General features: G+C 45.3%; 1 protein-coding gene and 1 non-coding gene across 2 annotated transcripts; both read left to right on the forward strand.

Annotated features, from left to right (window-relative positions):
- Positions 1-3,300: 3,300 nt before the first annotated feature.
- On the forward strand, positions 3,301-3,370 carry TRNAL-UAG (transfer RNA leucine (anticodon UAG)). The gene has a single exon. It is a non-coding gene; the product is annotated as a tRNA-Leu (tRNA).
- A 2,166-nt stretch (positions 3,371-5,536) lies between these two features.
- On the forward strand, positions 5,537-11,564 carry LOC144723194 (uncharacterized). Its single transcript, XM_078601727.1, has 3 exons — positions 5,537-5,602; positions 9,512-9,865; positions 10,446-11,564. The coding sequence occupies exons 1-3, from the start codon at positions 5,537-5,539 to the stop codon at positions 10,665-10,667; spliced, it is 642 nt and encodes a 213-aa protein (XP_078457853.1). The 3' UTR covers positions 10,668-11,564.
- Positions 11,565-11,806: the final 242 nt, after the last annotated feature.

Raw genomic sequence — 11,806 nt, forward strand, 5'->3', positions numbered from 1 at the left:
TTTTCTATACCTTTTAGCATAAGCAATTAGGAAATAACACTTACTACCCAGGAACAAAAATTGTGTTACATAGTGTAATAACAATAAACAATTTATAACACGTACACGCATATTTCTCAAATCAGACGCAATGTTTCATCGAGAAATCAGAGGCGTGGAACCAGAGCTCAAAGTCCCTTGTATGTCAACGTGACCCAGATGAGAGCCGTAACAGTGGGAGAGAGTTTCAAATGGCTGGTGCAGCTATGGAGAAATGCCGCGAAGCCAAAATAGTATTGGTTCTGGGTGTGATGTACATGTTGTTTTATGTGCTCCGTATGATGCGTAGGCTCACTGTGATAATGAAGCTGTGTTCTCCCTTGGTCACTCACTCGGCCATAGTGGCTAGAGAGCCAGGGGTGGTAGGAGTGTGCAGCGAGAGGTGGGAAAAACTGAATCGGAGAGGATGAGGCCACACATACTAACGATTCATGGGGACACAACTCGACACAGCTCAGCATAATTCAGACCGAGGTACGCCTCTGGCTCATTTATAACACTTTGCTTCCCACAAATCATCCAGGCCCTCCACGCTCCTTTACGTGAGTCACTGACCCACTCCGACGTCATGTGAGTCACCTATATAAAAAATATATTCTCTCATGGCATACTAAATGTTCTCGCATTGTTTTTATTACATAAGTAGGGACAGTGCGGAAAGAGAGAGACGGTGCGTGGGTGGAGATAATGAAGGGATAGGGACAGTGCGTGGCCAGGTGGTCACGAGGGATAATTACAGGAGGGAACCATGAGGGCGTGGCCGGGGGCGGGGCGTGGCCGGGGGCGGGGCGTGGCCGGGGGCGGGGCGTGGCCGGGGGCGGGGCGAGGCCACACCAGGGGGGAATAAAAGGCAGAGTCTGAGAGAGCTCGGGGCTGCCCTAGGATTGGGATGGACTGGTTCAACGCCGCCGTCGTCTTCGGGCCGTCGCTGTCTCCGTGTCGTCGCTGTCTCCATGCGGTAGTTGCTTGGGTGCTGTCCTAGCCAAAGCATCTGTAGTTATCCTAGCCCAAGTATCTGTTGTTATTCTAGCTCCGTACTGTATGCTAGTCATAGCTAAGTACTGTAGGATAGTGTCCGAGAGTCATTACACATACATAAAGCTTTGATGACGACCATACCGTATTATCAATATGTAGATTTGTTGACAGAAATTATTTGAATGTATAATTGGATGCATTCATACTCATGCATTTCAGAGAAACGAATTATATAGCTTCATAGTTAAGTGCTTTGATGTTCTTTTCCACTGATAGCCATTGCTGAATATTGTTACCACAGGATTAAAAACTGATGTGAGTTTATTGCTTGATAGTCATCCCGATTAATGTTAATGGGTGTCGTTTTTTAATAGCCCGCCTGTGTGTTACTGTGAGTGTATTTGTATTGCCAAAGATGGTGCAACCAGTACTTAACTGAGGAAACGTATTTATTAAAGTTGAAATGTCTCCCTGTTCAAATGGGCATTGGATGGAGTTCATCTCCTCTGAATGTAAACATCAATCACTGGCAGAAATTTCTCATTCGCTGTGCAGCACCAGTCTTTCCAAAGGTCAATCACTTGTGATTTCCCATAAAGTGGTAATCATCTTTAAAAACCCTGGAGGGATGTTTGGCTGAGATTTCCCCTGGCCAGCATTTTAACTTGTAACCTTCCACTGGTGAGTCAAGCATCCGATTCATCTGCCAAGCCAGACCATAAATAATACACCTACACATTCGTTTCAGTCCTGGTGTTCAGTGTTGATACACTGGTGATATACAATGTATACCCAAAGTAAACTGTTTAGAGAACATTAATTATGTATCGGGCCTATGGGGCCCTATCAACTCCAAGTGTTATTTTGTGTAAAAAAATTACTGGACACATTGTTCAAGCATATGATGCCCAGTGGGTGTCAACAAAAAATACGAATTACAGCATTCACCTTGAACGCACCATTAAATAATAGTGGATACTCTTTGGTTCTTTCGGTAAAGTCACATAGCTTCAAATCAATAATAGTGGATGCTAGACATATTTGCTTGGTGGAAAGAATGTTTCAGCTCCATTACCAAATAGGAAAATTGCTGGCTCACTCCATTACACACACGTAAGTCAATTCAGTGTATTTTCTTATTTATGAATGACAGCGTAATACAACTCTTAATGATGCATGCCTGCATTGTACATTGTGTTTGATGGCGTATTGGTGACAAGCTTTATTAAGCCACATTGCCCATGGTGAGAATGGAAGGCGACTGTCAAGATTATGAGCTGCTATCCTGGCTTTTGACCAAGAATGTGTGGGTTTAATTACTGCCGACACAGCATTCTGCTGCAGTGTTTTTCGGGCCAATAACAGCTTCCCAAAGGGTAGCACAGTGGTTAGAGTGCTTGGCTTGTTATTTTACCTTCATAAGCATTGTTACTGAATATTACGAGCGCCACTTTGTGAAAATTCTACAGTGGATGTCCTATAAAGAGATGGGAGCCATAAAAGGAAATGTCCACCACTGACATAAATGGAGATGACCATTAACCCACTGCTCTATTGAGCTAGGATACACGAACTTTTGACTTTGATATATAGCAGAGTGAAGCAAAGACAAGTGACACTGATGCCTCTCAAATATTGGAGTTGATTGACATGTTAGGGCATACTACAGAAATGTATTGTGCTTTTTTGCCTGACACTAGGATATTAAATGGATGTCCTGTTTAGTTTCACGTACTTTTGTTTTACCAAAGTTGATTCCTCAATATCTGAAAATCCATGTGTGCTGAGAATAGGTTTTCCCCTTTTTTCTGGCAACAAAACAGGTGTAAAGATGTTAAAACACCAAACTTAAACATTTTACAAGGAATCATGTCTGTATTAACCACAATACTTGTGGTCAGAATGCAAATACTGATAATATATGCATTGTCTTTGAAACTGATTGGTCCACAATCAATGCTTGTCTTTGTGCTGTACGCCTTTTGGCGTCCTCTGGTCTAACACCGTTTTGAGACGAGGCTCAAAAGAAAGCTGTCTCTGGTGTGGACCAATCAATATTTCCAAGAATTAATATATTTGGAAAACATTATAGGATCCATCCACATGTATTCTTGTTATTTATTTTTGTTTCAAAAAAATAAATTTTGCTTGGACTCTGTGCAGACTCGACGGGTTCAGGGCCCAGGGCCAACAGGAGAGTGAGTGGGGTGACGAGGGAGAGGAAGCTGATGACGAAGTTTCACCCCGTACCGAGGTGGAACTGCGCCCAGATAGAACCACCATGGGGATGTAGCTCAGTGGTAGAGCGCACGCTTAGCATGTGAGGTCCCGGGTTCAATCCCCGGCATCTCCACGAGGTGATATTTTGCCAGTGGACAATTTTACTCGAAGGAATATGCGTGGCTTGTTTTCATTCGTTATGGTTGCTGAGCACAGATCCGGAAGACCAACATGTCATAGGGTCAGCAATGAACAGCACTGCAATCAAAGTTGTCGTCGATAAGAGTTCACATAATACAGGTAGGAACAACAGTTCCACACTGCCCACCAGGGATTATTTGTCTGTCTGCCGTGCATAGCCACGCCCTCGATTTGTATTTCATAGAGCGCTTCAGGCGGCTCAGCACCACGTGACGCGCCGCCCCACGCAGCTTGTACCGCGTGACACGGATCGCATGAATGCGCTGCCCAACCAAGTTCCTACCTGCCCACTCCGAAGGAACGTGTTAAGTTTAGAGAAATTAACACCGGAGATTAACTTTTCGAGATCTTTTAATTGCAGAATTAGTAATAACATCTTCAAATGGTGTTTTCCCTCGATTGAGAGTGGTGCAAGGTAAGACGAACGTTGTTGTCCATGGTTGATCGGAGACAGTTTTTTTTTTAACAAAAAAAAATCTGATTTAGCTTCGAAAAAGAATGCTTCCCCTCCACATTTATAAACATGTGTTTAGAGTATTTGGCTACAATACACTTCCACGTGACAAGCCACTCAATTGAGCTATCGTTTGTGGCCAGGTCGCTTGTGAAAAAGAGCGAAATAGTTCAGTGGGCCTTACCTGGTAAATAAAAAAAGTTATATACAGCGTGAATGTGCCTCATTTTTCTCAGTGATGCATGTCCCACTATATGTCTGTACAGTATGTTCTGTACAGCGTCGTGTGTCTCACAGCTGCTATACAGATGCAGTATAGAAAATGTAGCGTGAATTGTATTGTACCGTGGTCACTTCAACAGTCTTCTCTCAGCCGACACATTATCTGTAACCTGTGTTTGTTTAATGTAATTCTCAAAGCTGGAGTAATAGTTTACAGGCCTGGATCAAGGGTCATGTTGGTCATATAAGTCGTTGCACCATACTTGACCAACCTGGTCAGTGCAGGTTAGTGAAGTGGGTGGGGGGGACTAGTTTCACCACTGATATTAGCCGTGGCTGGGAATCGAATTCAGGTGGCCACTTTCATGGTTCAGTTTACCAGCCACTGTGTCACTGCTGAATTAAAAACAAATGTCCATCCTATATTTTGTGCAGTCACTGGCGAGCGTGCTGAAACATCAACTCATTACACGTGAAAATATGGTCTAATCGGAGATGGCTGAAACCTGGATTCGAATCAAGAAATTCAGGTCAAAGCAATTGAGCGTAGTCAGCTAGTTGCCTCCAACAGGGATTGAGCCCCGAGAGAGCCACCCATTTCCGTCTGTGCTGCACAGCAGAGGCATTGCTGTATCATCATAGCCACACGTCTGCAAGGGGGTAAGCTGCTATTGGAACACTTCAGCTCTGGCACTCACATAAGCAGGGGACGGATGACCCAAGCATGGGTTTTCCCTTGTGCATATACGAGTTTTAGCTCGGGTGCGGGCTGGCATCCTTAGTAGGCCATGAGCCATCTGTGCCTCTTAAAAGCGACGTTGTTTTGACTGCGACATTCTCACTGCCACGGAACCCACGAGTGGCAGAAACGGCAGCTCCTGAAAGATTAGCAATTCAAAGTACCTGCGTTAAATGAAGAGTGCCATGTCTTTGTTTGGGATTCACCACCTGGGTGAATTATCAGATGAACGATCTTCATAAGCGTGTGCATGTACAGCTATGTAGTATGCAGTAAAGTGGCTCAAGAATGGTTCTTTATTCAAAATCCATGCATGAGCCAGTAGTGGAAACTCCACATTCCTATTATGATGCTCTATCACAAGGGGAACCGATGTCGATTTTCCACAGGGCTGTACCATATTTTATCAATCCTCGGAAGATGATCCGATATACCAACAACGGACAAAATGTCCATCACTCTGATAGACGTTTAGTTAAACAGCTCTTACGAGTGGCAATGAGAATTAGGATTTCCCGAGCAACCCTGTTCACCACGAAAGATACGGGTCACTTGATTTCCCAGAAGTCTGCTTGCAGCGCATGTTAGAATGGAAGTTGAAGCCAGATAAACGATGCCGTTTTATGCACGTGTACAGTCACTGTTTCCAGCTCGCGTAGTAATTGAGGCGGTGCTCATCTCCCATGTACAGCCTTGGACCAGTGGTGAAAAATCCGCGTTCACATGGTGGGGGCGAGTCACGCAAAGCGGTAACTCATTTACCTCTACCTCTCCGCGTGGACATTCATGTGAAGTGAGAATACGTGGGCTTTGTGCGTGAGGGCTGCAATAAGGATGCTGCTATACGCAATGTTTGTCATGTTGCTGCCTACAGCCGTCTCGCATTTCCCATCTAGCCCCTTCACCGAGGACGATATATCCACTACCATCCGATAGCGGTCACGTGTTGGCGATAAACATAGACTCATCTGTTGCTGAAGTGTCCAACCATGTAATTTCCCCGTATTTTCGGGTCTGCTCTGCTCTATCGGCCCATCTATTCGTCGATCGTCCTCTGCCACTCAGCTTTCACTATGTATGTTGAACTTCTTTTGCACCGTACGTAGCCAACCGTGCTAATCAGAGATGTGCGGGAAGGACAACAAACTGAATACAAAAAGCAGTTCCAAAGAAATTAGTTTTCCACTAGAGTTGCCCTGTTGGTCCTACTAATTACCGCAAAGTACCGGAAGCCCTCGTTTAACATGGTAGATGTGTTCCTGAAAAGTGCCGTGTTAAGTGAAACATGCATTTAGCGAAAAACAATTTCACCATCAACGATGTAACGATAACGTTTGGCGAGATACGATGTACACACACAGTAACATGGTGGGACAAATAACAGAGGCAACGCTGCCGCGTTATATCATTACGCATACTGTAGCGCTCAACCACGCAACTCATAAAAGTAGTTTGTCGTCGATCGTTTAGAAACCACATTATAACGGGGTAAGCATTCTTTGTTGTAACGGTACGCGTTTCGTGTTGTGCGAAAAGTGCTCCCTAATGGAAGAACCGCGTCATTGCGAACGCACGTTGTGTGAACACGCGTTAAGCGAGGACGCACCGTATGGCAAAGTCTCACAAAGCGACCCCCCCGGCCACACCCCAAACTCACAACCGCCCCCCACTCTCGCGCACTCCATCGACTAGTGCGCGTTTTGATTGGCCGCAGCCCACGTGCCAGCCAGCGCATAGGGAGGGGCAGGGAGTGGGCTCTGGGAGTCCGGCCCGTGGGTGGTGATGCGCGAGAGGGCCGAGTGGGGGGGGGGCGTTGGGGGAGAGCGCGAGTGGGGAGCGGCCCCCCGCCCCTTTGTCGTACTTTGTGGTACGACTTGGAGCCTTGCCATTTTTGCTCTCTGGATTTCGGTTTGGCGCTATCACAGCGCTGGACGGTGCCAAAGGGAGTTCCTGAGCACGTGGTGCAAGCCGTGCTATGAAGAAGGCCAATTGCCCGAAACGTCGCATATTATATATTTTGCTTTGAAGGACATAGTGCTATTGACGCCCGTGTTGAGTTTGTGTTATTATTATTGTTTGTGCTGGTGCACCAAATATATACTGCATTTTTAATCGCAGAGATAAAGGCATTGTGACCAATCAAAATCCAGGAAGCAGAGTTTGCCCAGAAGAGCCGAGAGGACTAAGACAGTTTAACGATTGAACAGTACAGTATGACGATTCGTATTTGTTGGCGTTTAAATGCCTCTACAGCATATCATGTCAACCATTGCTTTGCTCTGCGACAGTCTGAACTAAGGCGAGCCCCCAGTGGGAGCCATCCCTACGCAACACTGGTCTACAAATGGGTAAAAAAATGTTAATAAATAAGATTTACCTTCATTGGGCGAAAAAATATATATAAGTGTATATCAGCATCTCAAAGCTCCGGATAACACATTCGCAAGCAGTCTACAATGGTTGATTAACAGACGGATGTATATTCTGCATATCGAGGTTGTTCTACATGAACTGAAAGGTCGGTGTAATCATTACGCGTGAGTTTGGCTATGTTTTAAAGTAAGGGCAGGTGTGAGTCACCCTGCGATAGCGCTGCGTGAAGAGCCACCTGCGACTGGGCTATAATTAAGTGTTCTGCTGCTGTATTTCCGTTGCATGCAACTGAATCGCTCCTTATGTTGATGCCTATAACCAGTTGTGGGCAGTTGCGCAACTGCCCATGGAACGTGCAACTTAATTGGGATCAACGTTGGTCCAACGGTTCCAACCACACGCCAGAGTTTTGCCAAACGTTGGAATTTTTACTCGGTGGTTGCTAGAAACGGAGTTGACTTTAAAGCCATCGGCGCAGCGATTTGTGGCGACATTCCTCAATTGTAATTTCCTTGTTGCGCATCTGCTCGCGCGGATGGACAAAGCGGTTGCATTCAATTAAGTTGCGCTCTTTCGAGAGAGAGAGTTGTTTGGGTAACTTATTGATCGCTCGGGTGAGGACCCGACGTAAGGACAAGCAGGTCATTGGGATTACGGCCACGAACTGTGGTTAACTGTGGTTAGGGCTCAACTAAAACCACCGTTCAGTGCAGTGTGGTCATTTACATAAGCACTGTGGTTATATAATGCGTGTAAATGTGTGACAGGAGGGGAAGCCACGTCGCCCTCTTATAGTTATCCTTGTGACGTGACCACGAACGCACGGGTGATTTGAAAATAATTGCACGCAAAAAGGTGCGTCTCGTGACTTCTTAACAAGGGTTAAGTCTCTCGCTAAAATCACAATGGGAGAACGCAACGTGAAGACTACGGCGGCGTTTGAGCTCAAGTTCTCTCCCAGGAGGACTGAGACAACCGCGGAGGTGAGTGGCCACCGACCGACTCTGGCAGAGCGAGCGTGGGCCCGTCTGTTGGTAGCGGTTTTCGGTTCGAATCCAGCGACGTCGACGACGATAATGTAATAATACGCGCGGCAGTCGGCTTCACAGTGGACTTTAAATATCCCCCCCAGACGTGATGGGCAAGGGAAGGCAATTTTTCGTGCCGACAGGAGTCCTAATTTGTTCAAATTCGAAAGTAGCCCGAAAGTTACTCAATTTGTTTCACTGTCCTCTACTGACAGACCTAAATGCCAGCTCGCGGTGATGTAAATCGCTCCGTCGTTAACGGCGTTTTATATTTATAAAAAAACATCGTTGTTTTTGTTAATGGCGATGTGTGATGGTTAGCCCACTGGATTTGCAATCCAGAGGTCGCCAGTTTGCGCGGCAGTTGAAACAATGAGCAAGCTTCTTAAATCTCCCCCGCCTCTGTCCACCCAGCAGTAAAAGTCCACCACGGGCAATCTGCAGGTTGCGTGTGGTGAGGTTGAGTGTGGGCACTCCCACCTCTTCCAAGCTGGGGCGCTGCGGTGGCGAGATGCTAACTGCCTCGCCTGGTATCGAGGCGTGCGTGGGATTCGATCCGGACCCCTGACGCCTGTCTATTTGAAGTTTGCACGTCTCTCCCCGTGGTCGCATGGATTTATCCGGGTCCTCCGGGTTTCCCCTCCACATTTAGAATTAACATGCGTTTCGAACATTTGGCTGCCACGCATTTCAACATGTTAAGTCACTTTGTTATTCATTTTTTGTTCCTGGGTAGTGTTATTTCCGAATTGCTTATGCCTCAAAAGTACAGAATATGTCTATTATTCCCGACAAACTTTGCTTTTGTGACCAGGACAGTGATATTTTGAAATGTACCTATTTTAAATGAGAAAACGTGTGCATTTGTGTCTTTCGTTCACATAAAGTCCTGGTCAATAAAGCAACGTTTTTGGGGAATAATAGCCATTTTCTATACTTTTTGGGCATAAGCAATAAAAAAATAACACTTAGTACCCAGGAACAAAAATTGTGTTACATAGTGTAATAATTGCATAATTGTCCAATGACATGATGCTGACAGCACCATTAACAATATAACGTCGAATTACAAAATAAAATTATAACATGAAGATTTTTATGTACATACATTGACATGACTGGATGCTCAAGGAATGTTGATACTGTAAGGGTTATTGTTAATATTATAACATGTTCAGATCAGGTAATGACACTCAAGCCTGATTGCAAATGACATGTAATTTATCAACACGTTAAAAATATTTTTTTTCTCCATAGGACACATTGGACAGCTTTGACCGGGCTGTCGCTCACTTCCACAAATGGATCATTGATACGGTAGCAGATATAGATGCAGTCCTCCAGCAAACCGATGAGGAGTTTTCACAAGCTGAGGCCAGCTTGGACAACTTATTTAAACCCTTAACTAGAAGCACGGCAACAGACAGCCTGGAAGATTATGTGATTGACAGTTGTAAATGCAGCACGAAAATTGCTAAAAGCCACTGGGATGGTTGCACCGAACCTCGTCATGATATTACTTCTGAAGTCAAGCAGCAATCCAAGCTTTTCAAGCAGCAAGAAATGCAAGATGCAGAGCATAACTGCACTTACCAGAAGCCTCAGGAACAGGTACACTTGAAGACCATTGCTTGTGTTGCGATCGAAACTTAGTGATATTGTTATTATTTTGATTATTTTTCTATCTACGTGGCTTTACCGAAAGACCCAAAGAATAGGCTATTAATGTATATGCTCGTTATTCATATTCCTTTTTATATACCTTGGTTCGATTATTAGAATTGCCAGTGCTAGACATGATGTATGCGCGTTCATGCAGATGCCACCCATAACATTGTAAATATTAATCATCTTCAGCAAAAATCAATCCACTACTGGATAAAGGCTCCCCAAGTCATCAATATCGCTGATAGTTCCGTGATGCAACAATCCACCCAGCACCGGCACACACGCGGATTTCATCGCTCCACTTCCCTGGTGGATGTCGACTTGGATGCATTCCATTCCTTGGCTGCCACCTCATCACTAATCTTGACCACCGGTCATCATCCCTTCTAGCAACGTGTGCTGCCCAAACCCCTTGCTTTTCTTAACAGTATGAATTGTGAAATTAGGAACACGTGCATTTTGCAAAGAGTAAATGAAGTTAAATCCATCAGGGTGACCCTTTGCTTCTCTTCTTTGCTTCCAGCTGTACGTCCATGGCCCTGACGAAGACGTGGAGGTGCTTGGTGCAAGCGGCTCTGATGAGAGCCATGAGCGCGCCAGCACCGTGCCGCACCCCGTCAGGAAGCACCTGCTGAGCGCACGGCCATGTCGATACCTGCGCAGACCAAGTGGCATTGGACAACACCGCAGCTGGTTTAGAAGGCTCATTTTCTCAGGGTGCATGGCTTCCTCAAAGCAAGAGTAACAGCAAAATAGTAGTACTTGGGACAGTTTGCAGACGTGTTTCATTAAATGAATATTACCAAGAGTCATGGATATGCAGAAATGCTCATTTAAATGTTGTGACCCTGAGGTCATGAAAGGGTTTGGGGGGGGGGGTTGGACTGATTCAGACGTCACTCACCACTGATGTTAACTATGTCTAGAAACTAAACGCAGGTTGTCAGGTCCACAGCACAATGCGTGAACCAATGCACCACTGCTCCACCCAATTAAATTAATTGTAATAACCAAATTAATATACCAGCTGGTTGGTGTTCTGGCAGAGCACTCGCAGTTTTAAGGTCATGTGTTTACATCCTGATCTGAGGTTAACGATCACACTTTCCCATTTGCTTGCATAATCCAGCAGCTGCTGCGGGGAATGGACAAACATAATACAAGGCAGAGAGAGAGAGTGGTGTCATGTTTGTGAAGTCCAAGTGGACTTGTTGCTGGGCTAGTGGATTTACCACCGGCTGGCACTGGCAGTTTAAGGACCGGCATCTGTAGAAGATGATTGTGAAGGATGCCACTGGGTTGATAGTGGTGGCTGCCCTCCAATAACAACAGGCGGTGGAGGAGTAATGCGCTGAGTAAACAAAGACCCAGGCGGTGTTTAGGCAGCAAGTGGGGTTGTGGAGGTCTCAGTTGGTGTACAAATTGGCCCACTTTGGCCTGAAAACCCAACCATAGCACATGGGTTTGTCCTTTGACCATCTGTCAATAAGCCTTTAATGCGTGTGGTAGTAAAGAGCACCAAGTCAACATAGAATGCTACTGTGACGCCACCGTCATTTAGTGGTGAATGCTGTACGTAATTGCATTTGTTGCCTGGGGTGGTTCTTGTACACACTGACCACAATAAATATAATGAAAAATATAGCTGTGACTTTAGTGTTCATTTCTATTCAATGACGTGGATATTTGTTGTATTTTACGAAAACTAAATAAAAATCGAATCCATGCACAGCGGTGTATAGGTACAGATTGAAAATACCTCACCACCGTTGTCACGAACAATTCCATGGTCCAGAAAATATCACGTACAAAATATATATAGCAGAGAAAGCATTGACAGATATTGACAAAAAATACCTCCTCAGCTCTGCGAAAGGGCCATTG

This window comes from Lampetra planeri, chromosome 1, assembly GCF_965212315.1.
Source record: "Lampetra planeri chromosome 1, kcLamPlan1.2.h2, whole genome shotgun sequence".
Lineage (NCBI taxonomy): Eukaryota > Metazoa > Chordata > Hyperoartia > Petromyzontiformes > Petromyzontidae > Lampetra > Lampetra planeri.

Bases quoted from the DNA above. Each gene is read 5' to 3' on its own strand.
- LOC144723194 (XM_078601727.1), top strand. From the start codon at position 5,537: ATGTACAGCCTTGGACCAGTGGTGAAAAATCCGCGTTCACATGGTGGG. The intron at 5,603-9,511 runs GTAACTCATTTA...TTTTCTCCATAG, and splicing joins GGGGCGAGTCACGCAAAGCG to GACACATTGGACAGCTTTGA. The intron at 9,866-10,445 runs GTACACTTGAAG...CTTTGCTTCCAG, and splicing joins ACCAGAAGCCTCAGGAACAG to CTGTACGTCCATGGCCCTGA.